We start from the raw sequence: 18663 nt of genomic DNA on the forward strand, positions 1-18663 counted from the left end.
GACAAATACCTTGGCAAATCTTACTTCTCTTTTGCACAGTCCAGTCTGAGAGTGTTAATAAAGACTTTGTCTGAAAGGCCCATCCATGAGGATACTTTGCTCTTCCATGATTGTATTCAGCTTTTTGTTTGTCCAAAATGAAAAGTTTCATTTTTCCCCCCAATTCTAAAAATGTTTACTGTAAATATTTGAACAGTGCAGAAAAATACAAAATAAAAGGAAAAGTTATCTGATATCTAACACCCATTATTAATATTTGGTAACTGGCCTTGCAGACATAGCTCTAGGTAAAAGTGTTTTTATGTACTCTATTTTTTTTTTATATGGCAAAGTTATGTATGGGCAAATTTGAGTATCACTCCAAAGCTGTGGTTTAGTCTCTACTCAATGTACTCAAAATTCCATCTTTGTCTCGGGGCTCTGATTCTGCTGAATGAAACTTTGCAAATATAGCAATAGATTGAAAGAGCAAAGGATCTTTAGACCCTTACCACATCCGTACTTAAAGATGTGGTCAAATTCTCCAGGCTCCACTCTAGTAAATACAGAATGGAAAGATTTACAAAGCCTGTGGTTAAAATTCAATTTGAAAATGAAATGGACCCAGTGACTTGGGAGAAAAGCAAGTGTTCCTCCATTTCCCCATGTCTCACCCCAATTTTTTTTACTCAATATTATAGAAGTAATATATGTTTATTTAGGAAAATACAGACAGGCAAAAATGAGAAAAATAAAATCATAAGTAATCTAACTAATCAGAGTAGTTATGATTGGGCACTCGGACGGCTCAGTTGGTTAAGCATCTGCCTTCTGCTCTGGTCCCAGAAGCTCCCAAGGTCCCAGGATGGAGCCCATGTTGGCCCTGAGCCTGCTCCTCCCTCCCGTTGCCCCTCTCATCCAATCATGCTCTCTCTCTCTCAAATAAATAAATAAATAAATAAATAAATAAATAAATAAATAAAATCTTTTAAAAAAAAGAGTAAGTATGATTATCATTTTGGAGCATATGTTCAGTTTTTTTTTCTATGCATATATATTTATATAAGCATCAACACACAATTCTAAAGTACTCTTTAAATGGGTTTTTCTCTTCACTCAGGGCACTGCAGTTTCTGCAGAGCATTGTTCCTATTATCAGCAGGAAACTATACAAGTTAAAACTGGCTTTGGAGATAGTTCTCTGTATCAGTAGTTTGCATAGTGAGGTATGCACACCAAGGAACCAAGGTTATGGGTGTGTTTTGAAGTTAATACACCTATTATTTAGAACACTGCTATACAGGAGTTCAGTTTATCCACTGGGCATGCTGCTCCCAAAGTTCAAATTCCCTCAGCAGATATTCAGCAAGTCTCTTACATAACTGGTATAAATGAAGTCATGTCAGAGCCAGAATTTCTATATGCATTTATATCTCCATTTATTTAATTGATGAAATGTCTGTGTTTCTTACGTGTATTCTGGTAAGAATATCTCATCATCTACCATCATCTATCTAATAGTATGATACTGATACACGCTGTGAGAAGGTGACATACTTTGGATGTAGCAACAAGTATACATTATAGGAAAGATACCTTCCTCACTCACAGGGAAATCAATTTGCTTCTAAGGGTTTGAGACTCTATTAAGTTGCTAAATACCATCCCTATATGTGCTTCCAATAATGGTTAACAAACAAAAAGCAGCCAGGAAAAACTTTGCCTTTGATATTTAATATATGCTATTTCGTTATCTATTGCTGCAAAACAAGCCACCCCCAAAATTTAGTGGCTGAAAACAATTGACCATAGTCTCTTGCAATTCTTTGGGCTGATTAGGCACAGCCAGGCAGTCTTCTCTAGGTCTTGCTTGGAGTCTCTCGTTGATGATGTCAGATGGCAGCTGGGGCTGGAGTTAGGGAGACTTGGCTAAGTGGGCCGGAAGTTTCCTAGACCGTTTCTTCACTCACATATCTGGTGCTTTGGTTCACATAGCCTCCCCCTCCACCTGGAGTCTCATCCCTCAGGGTTTTCTCTGTGGCCTCTCTTCCCATGAGGATAGACTTTCTCCATGAATGCTGACTTCTAAGTATAAAATTAAAAGCTTTCAGGACTTTTTAAGGCTTAGGCAGAGTCCTGGCTTAGTATCAGATTCAGCCTCTTTCTACAAGTTAAAGCAACTCAGGGCCAGCCTTGATTCAATGTGGGGGGACTATAAAAGCACATCAGTATGAGGAGGGGGTGGTTCATTGGGCACCATTTTTGGAAACTAGTTACCCAATATTTTCCAACTGTAAGTTAGACAAATTTAGAATTTCCACTATAGGGGATCCCTGGGTGGCTCAGCGGTTTAGCATCTGCCTTCAGCCAGGGCGTGATCCTGGAGTCCTGGGATCGGGTCCCATGTCCGGCTCCCTGCATGGAGCCTGCTTCTCCCTCTGTCTGTCTCTGCCTGCCCCCCTCTGTGTCTGTCTCTCATGAATAAATAAATAAAATCTTAAAAAAAGAATAATTTCTACTATAACACATTATAGTGGATACTATCTGGCTCAAACACAGAGTACAATTTTTTTTTAAGATTTTATTTATTTATTCATGAGAGACAGAGAGAGAGAGGCAGAGACACAGGCAAAGAGAGGAGAAGCAGGCTCCCCATAGGGAGCCAAAGGCAGAGGCTCAACCACTGAGCCACCCAGGCGTCCCAAACATGGAGTACAATTAAAAAGAAAGTGAAAAGAAGGGGGAAGAAGCCTCAAAGTGATGAAGGATTTTGAAGCAGTAGATCTCTTGCAATCTCTCTTGAAAAGGCTTTCATAGCCTTGCAAACTTGGCAGGTTATTTTATTTATTTTTTTTTAAATTTTTATTTATTTATGATAGTCACAGAGAGAGAGAGAGGCAGAGACACAGGCAGAGGGAGAAGCAGGCCCCACGCACCGGGAGCCCGACGCGGGAATCGATCCCGGGTCTCCAGGATCGCGCCCTGGGCCAAAGACAGGCGCCAAACCGCTGCGCCACCCAGGGATCCCCAACTTGGCAGGTTAGATCACAGAGAAGAAGGTGAAATAAATGGGTCATTGCATCACCACTATCCAAACTTTGTGTGCTCAGAAGACTTAACTGATGATTTTTATTTTTTACAATAACTCTTTTTTTTTTTTAATTTATTTATGATAGTCACACAGAGAGAGAGAGAGAGGCAGAGACACAGGCAGAGGGAGAAGCAAGCTCCATGCACCGGGAGCCCGACGTGGGATTCGATCCTGGGTCTCCAGGATCGCGCCCTGGTCCAAAGGCAGGCGCCAAACCGCTGTGCCACCCAGGGATCCCTACAATAACTCTAGAACAAAGTATTATAATTCTGAAATATTTGAAGCATATAGAAAGTGTCGTCTTTCCAAAGACAGCAGAGAATTCAGACAGTAAAGATTCCCATGGCACCGGGACACAAGAGGAAAACCAGCATCCTCTTCCCTGTTCCTCTGGAGCTTCTCAAAGTGTCTGTGCCCCCACAGCACAATAGTCTAGAGGGCAAAGAAGGGCCCAGGTTCTCACATGGAGACGTCATTTCAGCGTCTACAAAGACTGGGAACTTCTTTGACACAGATAGTCTGAGACTGGAGTTCCCTTTCCTGGTGTGGAACCACCCCTTAACATCAAGCAGCTTTTCATTAATGTTTATTTTTCTTTAACATGTTTAGACTGTTATCATAGTATTCTCCTCCCTTTGAAAATATGTACTCTGGAGGTGCCTAAAATAATACATTCCTAGCAACTGCAGTTTTGAAAAATAAAGGTTATTTCATTCATTAAACTCAATGGAAATTTGTTGCTTAACAGGAAATACCAAACACTTTATAAACTCCTTGAGGGCAGCAACTGTGCCATATACGACTTTGGTATCTCCTACCTCCTGGGTTCATGGTCCACTTTCTCCCAAGTAGTAGTTCTAATAAGTAACTGGAATTGTTAAATAATATACTCTTGTGCCCTTCTTTGATGCAGATATGTCTTTTCATTATGTCTCTGCATGTCTCATGTCAGGTTCATTGTAAATAATTGCTCCTAAGCTTGTTTTCGGTGTGCAGATCATTTTGCAGGCTCTTCAAATAACAGCTGAAAAGGTTTAATTCAAGTTGAAGAAGTTTGCTTTAATTACAAGCAATTAATTTAGGCTTCACTTACCTCAAGGAATATTTGATCATATAAATTTACAGATAATCCTGGGAGTGTCAAATTATGCAACCAACAGAGGGTAAATTCTTTGCAGTTTTTTGGGCGTTGATCTGCAATAGTCAGGCTTGGCTTTTTTTGTTGTTGTTGTTCCCGTCAGGTTTTTGAATGAAATAGTAGAACTTCTGCCAACACAGTCTACTTCACCTGACTTTGCATAATTCCAAAAAACTGGAAACTAAAAACAGGCATTATTTTAAAGAGTTAGATTGTTAATGCCCAAAAGAAAAACCATCTATCTCTTCTCTCTTAAATCGTAGATTTCACAACATTCCTGTTTTCAAGTACTTGAAGTTTTTTGTGGACGATTAAATTTTAGATAACCTCTTTTAATGTAAAACGTAATACATATTCATTGTAGACTTTACATATACGTAGAGTAACGCGAAAGATCAAAATCATTCGTGACGTTACAACTCCTATTTTGGTGAACAACTTTCCATTTCTTTTCCCGGACACATCGTTTCCGCAAGACGGGTCCATACTACACAAACGATTTTGTAACCTGGGTCGTCTTTATTTTCATTTCTAAAATCCAAAGCTGGGTCCGCGATGCTCCTGGCGGGGGTGGGGGCGGGGGCGGAGATCTCTTGCTGGGCAGTGCTGACCACTGTCCCACCCAGAGGGGCCTCCCCGCTTGCGCGCGGCGACCCGGGCCGGGCCGGAGGGCAGCGCGTGGGAGCGCGCGGAGGGCGTTCAGGGTCACCGCGAGCACGAGCTCCCCGCGCGGCCCGCCCGCTTCGCCCCGTGCGAGTCCCGCTGGCCCGGCCCCGGGCGGGGCGGGGGGGGGGGGGCGCGGCGCAGGGCCCGGGGCCAACCTTCAGCCCGGCCGCAGGGCTGGCGCCGCTCTCGGGCTCGCGGGGAGATAAGGCGGGGCAGGGTTCCGCGGCCGCGCGGCTCGGGGGCGCAGCCCGGTAGCGGCGCCCCGGCCGGGTCGGCAGGCGTGTTGGCTCCAACTGTTCAAACTGTTTCAAAGCGGCCGAACCCGAGCGACCTTCGGCCAACAGCTCTTAATCTCGCGGCCCGGGAGCGTAGGTTTTACTTGCGGGGCGGGGGGCGGGGGGAATCGGGGAGCTCCCGCCCCCCCCGCCCGCGGCCGCCCAGGGGGACCCCCGCCCGCGGCCAGCGAGCCTCTTGCGTCAGCCGGGGCGGGGGCGGGGGCGGGGGATTTTCGGAAGCTCGGCCCGCGCCGCCGGCCCGGGAAGGAAGGGCCCGGGCTCTTGCCCCGCCCCCGGGGCGGGGGCGGGGGCGGAGCGGGGCGGCAGCCGGGCTGGCCACTCGGGCCGCGTCGCGGAGCAGCGAGCGCCGGGGAGCCCGGAGCAGCGCCGCCGTCGGGGAGCGCCAGAGCACGGGGCCCCGCTCACCATGATGGACCTGGAGCTGCCGCCGCCCGGACTGCCGTCGCAGCAGGTGCTGCCCCGACCCGGGAGCCCAGGCGGTGCCCGACGGGGCCCAGGGGCGCGGGGGGGCCGGCGCCTCCCGTCCACGGCCCGAGGCTGAGCCGCTGCGCCTGCGCCGGGCCGGAGTGGGGGCGGCAACCCGAGGGGCCGCGAGCACCCCGAGGGCAGCGGGGGCGGCGGGGGTGCGGCCCCGAGGGCGCGGGGGGGGAGGCTAGAGGCCGCGTCGGCGCGCGCGGGGGAGGGGGCCTGTGCCGCCGCGCCGCCCGCCCCGGCAGCTGCGCCCCGGGAGCCCCGGCCGCCCCCCTGGGGCGTGAGCGGGCAGGGGCAGGGGCAGGGGCAGGGGCAGGGGCGGGGGCGGTCCGAGCCGGCGCGGCCCGGCCCTTCCGGGGCTGCGCTGCTCCTCCGCTCGGAGCCGGCGAAATGTGCCTAGTCACGGGGCCGCTCTCGGGGGAGGTGAGGCCCCCTCCGGCCCGGGCCCCGGAGCCCCCGCCCGGCCGCCGCCGCCGTCCAGGGGCGCTGCTGTGCGCAGCCCGCAGTGGGAGGCGGGCGGGAGCGCGCGACCCCGCGCGGGGAGGGAGCTGGGCGCTGGGCGCGCGGCGGTGCCCCGACGTGCGGCGGCCGGAGCGGGCGGCGCTCGCTGCCCCGCGGGCTGGGGCCCGGCCGCGCCCCGGCTTCTCGGCCCGGCGGAGCGTCCCGGGGGCGCGCGGCTGCTGCGTGGGCGCGGCCTGGGCGCCCGCGGCCGGTCGGCCGTCGCGGCGGCCCTCGGGGGGCCCTGTGCGGCTGCCCGGCCTGCGCCCCCGCCGCGCCGGGTCACGGGCCGGGCCGGGCCGCGCGGCCGCTGTTGCGCAACTGCTGTTTTCCCCTGGGCGCTTTGTCTTGGGCTCCAGCGTCCCAGAACCGCGGCTCCAAAATGTGTGAGGCCGGGTGTTCTGCCCTGCGCTGTCAAGGGTAAGGCTTTGGAGCGCACGAGCGTTTCTGTGGATTTTCCGGCCGTCCTGGGATCTTGGTCTCGTGGACGCTTCGTACAGTTTCTCGTCTCCGTTTGCTTGAGAACTTGCCTCGAGGTCCTAGCACGGTGCTTGCTTGCCCTTTTTTTTTTTTTTTTTTTCTTTTTTGGCTATAGGGCAGAGGGAGGGACGCTTGTGTTGCATAATGTTTTGCTAACGAGTTTTGTAAATTGTCATAAAAGTGAGAGCAAGTTTCTGTTCCTACTTCGTAGGGACTTTTCAAAGAACTGTTTACTTACCTTTCTGGGTTTTTTGTTTGTTTTTGCTTTGTTTTGTTTGGGTAATGGAGTTCTTAGGGGAAATTCGGTTTAAGGGAATGTGTAACGTAACAGGTACAGTTGGGAGCGCATGTGTGTACTCTTGAATGTGAAGTTTCAGACTGATCTTGAAAATTTAATAAAGTAAGGCTTTAAGTTGATGATTTTTTTATTGTGCTGGTTTGGGGTTTTTTTTTCTTTTTTCTTTTTTCTTTTTTTTTTTGTTTGTTTGTTTGTTTGTTTGTTTTTTGGTCATTTAAAGCTGTTTGCCTTGAACTTTGTCCCAGCAATGGTCAGGGTTGTATTCCCGCAGTTCACACTAGCATGAAGTGTAAATCGTGATTTCCAATCTCGCTGCTAATCGGCAGTTGTCCGCACAGCCCCATAGCCCCGTATTTAGGGATCTTTACCACCAAAGGATATAAGAGGCTAAGGGACTTTTTGTTTTTCTACATTGTACCCTAGAGCCCTCTATTATTTTCAAATAACCACAATAAAGAACTGCGTAATTTCACATTCCGCATGATACACAGAAAACTCTTGGAGCATGTGTACTGCTCTCTCTCTTAAATGTGAACTTTCAGCTTCATTTGATAAAGTAACTGCTTTCCCATTTTTAATCAGACACCGTTTTCATATCTGAAGACCGTGAAAAAAAAAATGGAGTAAAATTTGGAATCCGTTTCATGTCCGTGAGTGGTGATGCATCTCAAATAATTATTGGGAGTCTGGAAAGATTTGAGCACAGTCAGAAACGGATTCTGTCCTTTGTCAAAGAAATTCCAGGTGTGAAGTGGTGCTAGGATACAGTTTTTCATCCTGTGTGCAGAGATGTTGATAAACGGTAGTAAGAAGAGCCTTAGAGCCTGTATTTTCCGTTAGGTGGAAAGAACCGTCCATGACCCTTTCCGAGGGTGTCTTGGAGAGAGAAAGTACTTTTATGTATGAGGGATGAAGTTGATCTTGGACTAGACTGATTATTTTTAAAAGAAAAATAGGACAGGCCTCTTATCTGAATGAATGTTAAGCAAAGAACAACTTGACTTTTTAGATAACGACTTTTTAGACTTTTGAGAGATGATGAAAGCTGTGTGTCAAGAGAATAAATACACAATTCACATCAGTCTTCCTGCGTTGAAAATAACTTGGGCCATTTTGGAATCTTTCTTTTTTGGTAACTTGGGTTTTTATAAACAATGCCAGAAAAAAGAACTCCAGTCTTTTCTTTAAGATTACCAGGATGAGCTGAAGGCCAAATACACTATTTCTCTTAATATTTATCCAGGATGAAATATCCTTTAGAGCTACATGAGATAAAGTACCCCTTTGTGGACTGTAAGCACATTTTTCTGGGAATTGCCTATCTACTGGCTGAACGTAATGTAAAAGAAGGTTTGCACAAACAGTACTTCTCTTTTTTCTTGATCTGGGGTTAATTTTTCAGTGCAAACTCTTGGGTGCAGGAAGGATTTGGCACGAAGATGATCATAGACAAGTTATTGGGCACTCCCTTGCATGCCAGGCACTGCAATAATTGCTTCACATGCATAATTCCACACTAACCCCATGGGAAATGCTATTATCTTGTTTCCAGGGAGAGAAAAGAGGCACAAAGAGGCCAAGAGTCCAGCTTAAAGTGCCCCAATTCAGGCAGCCCGGGTGGCTCAGCGGTTTAGCGCCACCTTCAGCCCAGGGCGTGATCCTGGAGTCCCGGGTTGGGGATCCAGCCCCATATTGCTCCCTGCATGAGGCCTGCTTCTCCCTCTGCCTCTTTCTCTGTGTCTCTCATGAATAAATAAATAAAATCTTTTTAAAAATAAAAAAATAAAGTGCCCCAACTACTTTTTCAATTAATTAATTAATTAATTAAAGTCATCTCTGCCCCCAATGTGGGGCTCAAACTCATGACCCCAAGATCAAGAGTCACACACTCCACTGACTGAGCCAGCCAGACACCTGAGGTGTTGAGAGGTAGAGATGGGAACCAAACTTAGTCTGACTCCAATGGCTTTTAATAACCACGTCCAAACCAGACCAGGACTGGGCAGCCCGGGGTGGCTCAGCAGTTTAGCACCGCCTTCGGCCCTGGGTGTAATTTTGGAGACCCAGGATCGAGTCCCACGTTGGGCTCCCTGCATGGAGCCTGCTTCTCCCTTTGCCTGTGTCTCTGCCCCCCCCCACCATGTCTCTCATGAATAAATAAAATCTTTAAAAAAAAAAACAAAAACAGACCAGGACTACTTAAACTTTAAACAGGTGGAAAAGCTCACACTTTAAAATGTGGATTAATTGAGAAAAACTCCAGAAAGGAGAGGCAGAAATCTCCACACTTTTTCCATTTACAAGAAATTCAGTAACTATGTATATATTAGGGAAGATGGACCTTCTTTTTTTTATTTTTTTTATTTATTTTTTTTTTAGGTGAACCTTCTTAAATACAGTGAGAGTAAATACAACCTGTCAATGGAATTACTGCATCGAGGTCTTTTAAGGAAGATACAGAGACCTCTGAGGGGTTTAATTTAGAGAAGCAGAACCATTTTTCTTTTTTTTTTTTTTTAAAGATTTTAAGTCCTCTCCACACCAATCGTAGGGTCTAACTCACAACCCCGAGATCGAGAGTCATATGCTCTACTAACTGAGCCAGCTAGGCGCCCCAGAACTATCTCTTAACATAATAGTACTTTTAAAAATTCCTGGGATTTCCACAGTGTTCCAGATTAGGGCTTAGGGTGAGGTTAGGGTTGGGGTTAGGGCATCTCATTTTTCAGGGACCATTTTCCTTTTTCTTAACTAAATCTATTAGCGACTGGAATATTTGTTTACCTTTATTTGCCCTGTTATTTGGTACATTCTCCTGTTCCATTTGGGTTTTTTTTTGTTTTGAAGTAGGAGTCAAAAATAAATTTGATAGTGAAGATACATAGTATGTTGAAAAGTAGACTGCCAGGTTGAAGGTCAATGGGTAGCATGGGGAAAACTTGAGTGGAATATGGGTAAGAGAGACCTGTTGGCTCAAATTAAACACTAATCTCCTGTTTGGACATTTCTGAATTGAAGCAAGCATAAGAGCTCAGGTCTATCTCATTGAAGTTTATTTAGCGTTCGAGTACAGTATGTTTCAAAATTCAATATACTGTTTCTTAGTCTTCATTGTTAAACAGGTCATTTTCAGAATTCTTGTCTTATTTGTCTAGATTAAGGCTGCTGCCATCAAGGGGATGATCTGCCCCAAAGTTAGTCTGGGTAAGCCCAAGGCATTTAAGTGACTGGTCCAGCCACTTTGAAAGTTTGCTGAAATCAGTTGCACACCAAGGTATAGGAAGACAGGTTTACTAAATGCAGTATTTGGCCTGCCTCCTTTACCTTTGGCTGTATGTTTGTTTTAAATTTCCTGTAAGATGGACAAAAGAGTTTATATATTGATAACATGATTTCTAGAAGTTACTAAAATTTCATTGCCACCTACTTTTAAATATGCTCCAACAAACATTTATTTAAAACGCTCTAAGAGGGGATCCCTGGGTGGCTCAGCGGTTTAGCGCCTGCCTTTGGCCCAGGGCCTGATCCTGCATTCCCGGATCGAGTCCCGCGTCGGGCTCCCGGTGCATGGAGCCTGCTTCTCCCTCTGCCTGTGTCTCTGCCTCTCTCTCTCTCTCTCTCTCTCTATGTCTATTATGAATAAATAAATCTTTAAAAAAATTTTTTTCCTTTAAAAAAAAATAAAAATAAAAGGCTCTAAGATACAGGCTGGGGCGGGGGGGTGCACCTTGGTGGTTCAGTGGTTGAGCATCTGCCTTTGGCTCAGGTCATGATCCCAGGGGGTCCTGGGACCCAGTCCTGCATTGAGCTCCTGGCAAAGAGCTTGCTTCTCCCTCTGCCTAGATCTCTTTCTCTGTCTCTCATGAAGAAAAAAAAAAAGATACAACCAAAGCTTTTTCAGTTGCTCAGTTGATAATGGTATGTTTTCTAGAAACAAAAGCAAAAATATGTTCAAGTTTATAAACACTGCCAAACAGTAATAATAAAAAAAAAAACTGGTTTTCTTAACACTAATCTCCCCCACACACAGACCCTCCCCTCAAAAAAACCAAGACTGCTAAACAAAATTCTGTTCTGCCTAAAGTTGGGAGTTGTCTATGTGTCAGGCCCTGCCACAGTAAACACTTTTCAGCTATTAGTATTAAGAATTTTAGGAACAGGCGCCTGGCTGGCTCAGTCGGCAGTGCATACAGCTCTGGATCACAGGGTAATGCGTGTGAACCCCACGTTGGATGTAGAGATTACTTTAAAAAAAAAAGTTTAGGAACTCTGAGAGAAGAGGCACTTCTAACCAATCATCTTAATCGCATGAGGCCTATAATACCTGCATATCATAAAGCCTCATATATGAGAGTTTCTATGTGTGTAAGCATGTAAATTCACGTGGCCCAGGCTATGGGGATAAAGACAAATCCAGGGCATGAGAAGAAGGATTTAAGGCACCAAGTCCATCTTTGAATGGCCTTGTTGATAACTGACTCTTGAGAGTCATTCTAATGCCATCAACAGCCTGTGTTCTGGAGATTAAAAAAAAAAAAATTCCTTGGCAATGCTAAGTAGTCACTCCTTCCTCACAAGCTCTGAAATGGAGATTTTGAGGCCTCTAGTAACAGCATATGGCCAGATCTGAGCCCTCTGTTGCCTTTTTTTTTTTTTTTTAATAGAAGACTGTAAGAAAAAACATCAGATTTTGGCTTTGAAGCCTCGCTTCAAGTTTTTATTTACTGCATTAGCAATTCTATTGAATCATCTTTTAAAATCTGATACTTGACTGTGTACCTTTTTTTTTCCTATCCTTTTTTTACAACTAGATCGTAAATTTGTTGAAAGCTGGGCATAGAATTTATATTTCTGTACTTTGTTTTAAAAGCTGTATGAGATAGAATTCACATACCATACAGCCCACCCATTTAAAATAGATAGTTCAGGGGTGCCTGGGTGGCTCAGCGGTTGAGCGTCTGCCTTTGGCTCAGGTCATGATCCCAGGATCCTGGGATTGAGTCTGACATCGAGCTCTGCCCTCAGCAGGGAGCTTGCTTCTCCCTCTCCCTGTGTCTCTGCCCTGTTCTGTGTCTCTCATGAATAAATACAATCTTTAAAAAATTAAAATACTGCAGTGATTTTAGTGTATTTAGAATTATGTGCCCTCACCACAATCAATTTTAGAACATTTTCATTACTACTCCCTTAGTCCCTGGTAACCAGTCATCCTCTATCTCTGTGGAGTTGTCTATTCTGGATATTTCATATAAATGAAATCATACCCTGTGTGATTTTGTGTTATTGACTTCTTTCATTTGATGAAGTGTTTATAAGGTTTGACCATGGGGTAGCACATATCTGGTCTTCATTCTTTTCTCTGGATGAATCCTATTCCACTGTATGGACGCACCTCATTTAACTTATTTTCTCATCAGTTGATGGGCATTTGGGTTGTTTCTACTTCACTTATTACTTTTTGTTCCCTACAGCAGTGGTTCTTAAACTTTGTTATCTTGTAGAGTCACCATCAGTATTTAAAACCACAGGCCTGGGCAGCGCCGCCATCAGCCCGGGGCGTGATCCTGGAGACCTGGGTCCGGCGTCGGGCTCCCTGCATGGAGCCTGCTTCTCCCTCTGCCTGTGTCTCTGCCTCTCTCTCTCTCTCTCTCTCTCTCTCTCTCTCTCCCTCTGTGTCTCTCATGAATAAATAAATAAAATCTTTTTTAAAAAATAAATGAAAACACAGGCCTTTTCCTTAAGTCAAAGTCTGTCTGTGATGGTGAGATCCAGGCATCAGTGTTTTGTTTTTTGTTTTTTTTTTTAAGCTTCTGAAAAGGGGTTCTAGCATGCAGTCAGGTTTATGAGCCACTGCCCTAGAGCACCTTGCTCGGTGCTTGGTACCCGTCGAAGCTATGGTATTAGGATATCTGTCTTAAATCATGACAAGAAGTGTTTTTGTACTTGATCACTGACCTTCACAGCCTCAGGTGATCACCTGAATCTGGGAACTGTTTTAAGGTGCCTGGCAAAAAGTCTGAAATGCAATACCTCTAACTTGAGCTCCTTGAGTTAATTTGTGTGATAATTATGTTATCAGAAAGTTCTCTCCAGCTGGGTCCAAACTTTTCTGTGTTTGGTCAGGAATGTGACCTGTGAGAATGTGCCGTATTGATTGTTTGAGACCAGCATAGAAAAGGCACGAGGACAGAAAGCCTGGGCGAGGTGTTAGGGGCCTGGCGGCCAGAACAGCCTTTGCCTTCCCCTAGGAGTTCTGTGCTCTGCAGTCCTCGGCCTCATCATCCTCTGTTTACAGAGAACAAAACCCTGAAATCTACAGGGCAACTTCCAGCAAGTCAATATTTGGACTCCCTGTAATCTGCCTGAAGTCTCCTTTATGTTCTGGCCGCGGTGGCTGCCCTTCGTACTTAACCTTGGGGGGCTTCCTGGTGCACAGCTTTGGATGCTGGGGCTGATTCCCGAATGGATGCGAGCGTGCGTGCGTGGGTAGTACAGCAGCACCTCTCCGAGAGCCGGGTGCGGTCAGGGCCTCCGCGGCTGGCTGAGCCCTCCTGGCAGACGGGCGGGGAACAGGCCCAGAAGGGAGCGCGCACCCCATTCCAGCCTCCGCCTCCCCCCCGCCCCCCGCTGCTCCCCACCAACTCTCATTGGAAGGGTGCCGTTAGTCACCCCTTGGGAAGCTGCTGCTTTTCTCACTCTAGTCATCAGCAGTGCGAAGTTCTTTTAACCCAGCCTTCCTTTGTTTTAAGATTTTAAAAACTTTTTTTTTTTAAATTTAAGATTTTAACCACCTGTTTGAGAGAGAGCAAGCGAGCACAGCAGGGGGAGAAGCAGGCTCCCATGCGGGGCTCCGTCCCAGGGCCCCAGGATCATGACCTGAGCTGAAGGCGGACACTTAACCGACTGAGCCACCCAGACGCCCCTAAAAAAGCAGCATCTTACTCTTTGATTTGTTCCTAAGAGTTTTGTGCTTAGTGATGGATGTAATACAGGTTTGAAGTACCTTAGAACAGAAAGAGTTCAGTGTTGACATCTAGGCAGCATGCAGTGCATACTTGCATTTCAAGGAATAACTTCTCCCCTTAAGTACCCTTTTCCCTTCTTTGCTGGAAAGTAGGCATCATTCAGGGTGGGTTAGTCCCCATCTCTGCCCGCACCCCGGGTCGGGGTTTAAGAGGCTGGGACAGTGTTGACTGCCTGTGTGGGTGGCCTGCTGATAAAGGATATGGAATTTTGCTTTACTCCGGACTTGGCAGCCTTTGTCTGCTCTGCTTCAGCAGAAAACTGTAATGCACATGCATGTAAAACCCAACTTATTCCCTGTAAGGGATTAGAATACGGGGCAAATAATAAACGTGTGTTGTTGCTTTCTGTGAACAGAATTGGAGCAGAAGTACGACACATGATGGGACGAACTACGGTACTGCTTCCTGAGGATTGATTTTAGAGCCTGGCCTTTTTGCTGCTTTGTTTTGTAGCATTGGATCTGGGGAGTCTTGCTGCTGTATCTAGAGAGTGTTGAAGAGCCCTGAATTTTTTGACGTAGCAAAACAAAACAAAATTTCATTACTGTGAAAATCTTGGTAATGAAAACCACCAGTGTTTTTTCATTGCAGAAGGAAAAATTCGCAGTTTTTGAAGTTGTTTTTTGATCTTGGTAATTGTCAGCGAAACGTGATTAAAGTATACATTGGGAAACCAGCCCCAAAGGACAGGAACAGGGCCGGTCCACACTGTGCCAGCTGCAGGCCCGGCTCTGACGTTCTGCTGGTTCCCAGGCTGAGAGCAGGACTAAGAATGAGAACCATTCTGTGAGTTCAGGCTTCTTCCTCCTCCCCCAGACACAGAGGCTCACCCTGTGCTGGAAAATCCTTTACCAGGCTGCATGTTTGGGAGAATCCTTAGGGCAGTGGAGTGAGAGTAAGCTTGGTGACTTTGAGGGGAAATTCCAGGTTCTCTTTGGGGCCTAGTGCCGAAGGGAGAGAGACAGAAAGAGGACAAAGGAAACTAACTTAAGGGATTTCTTTTAACAAACCTGGGAGAAACACAGACCTTTGGACTCTTCCTGAGGAAGCTTCAGAAGGACCTGGAACTTTTTTTTTTTTTTAAGATTCTATTTATTTATTCATGAGAGACACAGAGAGAGAGAGAGGCAGAGACACAGGCAGAGGGAGAAGCAGGCTCCATCCAGGGAGCCCGACGCGGGACTCGATCCTGGGACCCCAGGGTCATGACCTCAGCCAAAGGCAGACACTCAACTGCTGAGCCACCTGGGCTGTGCAGGACCTGGAACTTTTACCTGAAGATTTCCTCAATCTTTGCTACTTGGATTCGCTCTGCAGCATGCGGCTTGCCCTTAGATTCCCCCGTGTGGGAGTATTTACCTGTGCTGCTTACGCTCGTCGTCTTTAGTTCTTTTAACAATCCTGTTGATATAACAGTCCAGAGTTCAGTTCAGGAGACCAGAAAGCACAGGAGATATTTCAAGCAGGGAATTTAATGTAGGAAATTAATTCTCGGGAACGCCTGGGTGGCTCAGCGGTTAGCGCCACCTTCGGCCCAGGGTGTGATCCTGGGGACCCTGGATCGAGTCCCACGTCGTGCTCCCTGCATGGAGCCTGCTTCTCCCTCTGCCTGTGGCTCTGCCCCTCTGTGTGTGTCTCTCTCTGTCTCTCATGAATAAATGAAATATTTAAAAAAAATAAAAGAGGTTAAGTAACTTGTCCAGGATCACGTCCCTTACGATGGCAGAAGAGAGATTAGGATGCCCGGAGTCCCTGCTCTCCTTCCCTGTCTTCCTCCTCCTTCCGTTTCTCCTCTCCTTGTCTGCTGACTGTGGGTGTTTTGTTAGGTGCTGAAGAGGGAGAGACTCCCTTAGGAAGACGGGCTCGGGCTAAGGCAGCGTCCTCCTCCAGGAGCTCCCTGGGTGTTGGTCAGCCGGCGGCGTGCTGCTGGCTCCTGGGCCGACTTGCGCTTGGAGTGGAGGCCGCCCCGCGTCACAGGATGTCACAGGATGTCACAGGATGCGCGGCACCGCGGTGACAACTAGAGGGCCCATCCCTCCGCCAGCCCAGGGGAGGGAACCGCGGTGATGCGCTCGCTTCTGGAGAAGCTAGGCAAGGTCTGGGAAAAAAAAACAAAAACCAGTTTTATTGTTAACTTGAAGTGGTATATGCGTTTATAGTTTTTAAATATAATTATATTATATATATATTATATATATATATAATATATTATATATATTTAATTATAAGTAATACGTTGTTTTTAGAGAGCACCCAGAGAATAATTTGAAATATTGTTACTATGAAATAATTTTAATAATTAAGTAATTTTTCTGGGACCAGCAGTTGGGTCATGACTGATACTAAACACGGTATCTTTGTTATTTAAGTAATTAGAATTCTTTGATCCCAGACACCTTAGATACACAATTAAAATACTGAATCCTGGGCTTCAGTGTATACTTACTCATTCCACAAATATTTATTTGGTATTTACATACCCTAGGTGGTTTTACTCTTCCAAGATAATGTAGCAAATGTGTTGTCTTCCTCGAAGGACTTTTGCTTTTCAAATGGCCCCTCCTCTTAACCAATCCCTTTGCTCTTTGTACACCTGGATTATACATGTTTTATGTCACTGGGCATAATTACTTTCCATCTCTGTCTCCTCTGCTTAAGGTATGGCTTCCCCTAGGGCAGGGACTGTGTTTTATTCATTTTTATAACCCTGCTGTCTGGCATCATGCCTAGTGTTTACATAATAGTTGCTCAGTAAAGTGAGAGTGAGCATTACTTGCCCTCTAGAAGCTTGGTGTTTATACAGGCTCATCTGTGATGTGTGACAGCTCTGTGACAGGTCAGAGGAGAAAATGTCATTTCCAACTGGGATGCACAGAGAGGACATCCTGGAGGAGGTAGCATTTTAACTAGGTTCTTTTTTTTTAAGTCAGTAAGATTTCTTTGGCTTAAGCTTCAGTTGGAAGCCCGAGGAAGGGTACTACGGGCCAGAGCTGGACTCTGGCAATGGATTGGGTCACTAGGGGCGAAAAGGTTAATTTGGGGCTAACTGTAGAGAGCCCTTCAGTGCCCAAGTGTGGCGTTTCCAGTTTTTTTTTTTTTTTTCATTTTTTTAACCCTTTTTAAAAATTTTTTTTGAATAATAAATTTATTTTTTATTGGTGTTCAATTTGCCAACATACAGAATAACACCCAGTGCTCATCCCGTCAAGTGCCCCCCTCAGTGCCCGTCACCCATTCCCCCCCACCCCCCACCCTCCTCCCCTTCCATCACCCCTCGTTCGTTTCCCAGAGTTAGGAGTCTTTATGTTCTGTCTCCCTTTCTGATATTTCCCACACATTTCTTATCCCTTCTCTTATATTCCCTTTCACTATTATTTATATTCCCCAAATGAATGAGAACATACAATGTTTGTCCTTCTCCGATTGACTTACTTCACTCAGCATAATACCCTCCAGTTCCATCCACGTTGAAGCAAATGGTGGGTATTTGTCGTTTCTAATGGCTGAGTAATATTCCATTGTATACATAAACCACATCTTCTTTATCCATTCATCTTTCGATGGACACCGAGGCTCCTTCCACAGTTTGGCTATTGTAGTTTTATGTAAGGACCTCAGAATCAGAAGGCTTTGGAAAGGGCAAGACATGGGAGCTGGGGGCTGGATGTGGGCAGGAAGTTACTGTGGCCCACCAAGCAGAAGCAGAAGCAGGCCGGGTTGGAGACCGAGGGGGGGCTTGGGTGACTTGGCATCCGCACACGAATGGAGGATCTGCATTTGTGACTCTCATCTCTAGCACCTTGTTAGCCAGTTAAGAAGAGTTTTTTAAGCCCCCTTTTCAAAGGCGGGGAGTAGATCTCCTCCTGTGCGCCCCGTTGTGATACCGCTTGTGCTCAAGCTCACACACCCTGCAGTTCGTGTTTTAATAGAAACCATCCATCCGCCAGTGTATTCATTCCCCTGATGGAAGGGGAGGGAAAACGAGCCAGAAATCGCCGCTTTGCTTGAGGGATGGATTGTTCTCTCCTCCAAGGTGGCGCAGGGGGGCCTGTCTCTGGGTGCCCTCCTCTAAGACCCATTCACTCTGACTGCCTTTAGCCGCAGTGCATCTCACCCTTGGCTTCCAAGCCCAGGGAGGAGCCCTGGGAGAAGAGGGCAAACAGTATCCTCTTCTTGTCCCCCCGCCCGCTTTGCTCGTACGCCCGCAGCTAACAGTGGGCATCTGGCGACCCTGGCGGTGGCAGCTGCAGTCTCCCGGGCTCTTCAGCACCGAGCTCTTGCCCTGCGCGGTGAACGTAATCCCGGTTTTGTAGGCAGAGAACCGAGGCCCCGAGAGGGTGAGCTGGAGGCTGCTGCGGTGGGATATGCTTCGGCTTCCCCATCATTCGACTGTGGATGCCGCCTACCTCGGTGCTCCTGCAATTAAGCCAGAGAAGCACTGGGCACAAGACCTGGCCCGCTGCACACGCCCAGCAAATGGTGGCTGTGGTTACTGTGACGTAGTCCCCTTCTCTGTCGGGCATGCTTGACGTGTGGGAGCCGAGATTTCTTGGAAGAAGCCCCTCCTTGAATTCTGGCCGTGCAGGTGCATAAGCATTCGTGCTCTTTTTTGCTCTTTGCTGTGAATGTGCTCTCCCACGGTCGCCCCTATGCACGTCCCTCACGTTGGGCACTAAAGTCTCCAGAGACAGAAAACCAGTCCATGTGCCCTGTGACGGCTG

General features: G+C 46.9%; 1 protein-coding gene and 1 long non-coding RNA gene across 7 annotated transcripts in view; one reads left to right on the forward strand and one right to left on the reverse strand.

Moving 5' to 3' along the window:
* The window catches only part of NFE2L2 (NFE2 like bZIP transcription factor 2), a 97417-nt gene that overhangs the window by 58585 nt on the left and 20169 nt on the right, over positions 1–18663 (forward strand). The window contains exon 1 of one of the 6 annotated variants that reach the window (XM_072811266.1): positions 5077–5242. The exons of 1 other annotated variant lie outside the window; for it this stretch is intronic. Coding sequence is in view for 3 of the 5 variants with exons in the window: in XM_072811261.1 (XP_072667362.1) it covers positions 5577–5621 (45 nt within the window). In the remaining 2 variants the exon portion in view is untranslated. Of the gene's footprint in view, positions 1–5076; positions 5243–5460; positions 5622–6007; positions 6065–6405; positions 6560–15773; positions 16039–18663 lie in introns of those variants that run through there. 4 more of the 6 variants (XM_072811261.1, XM_072811262.1, XM_072811264.1 and 1 more) reach the window with 4 other exon arrangements.
* Positions 1897–4943, reverse strand: LOC140624224 (uncharacterized). The gene is made up of 2 exons (XR_012023727.1): positions 4164–4943; positions 1897–2064 (listed from the first exon to the last, which is right to left on the reverse strand). It is a non-coding gene; the product is annotated as an uncharacterized lncRNA (long non-coding RNA).

This window comes from Canis lupus, chromosome 34, assembly GCF_048164855.1.
Source record: "Canis lupus baileyi chromosome 34, mCanLup2.hap1, whole genome shotgun sequence".
In the NCBI taxonomy this organism is placed as follows: domain Eukaryota; kingdom Metazoa; phylum Chordata; class Mammalia; order Carnivora; family Canidae; genus Canis; species Canis lupus.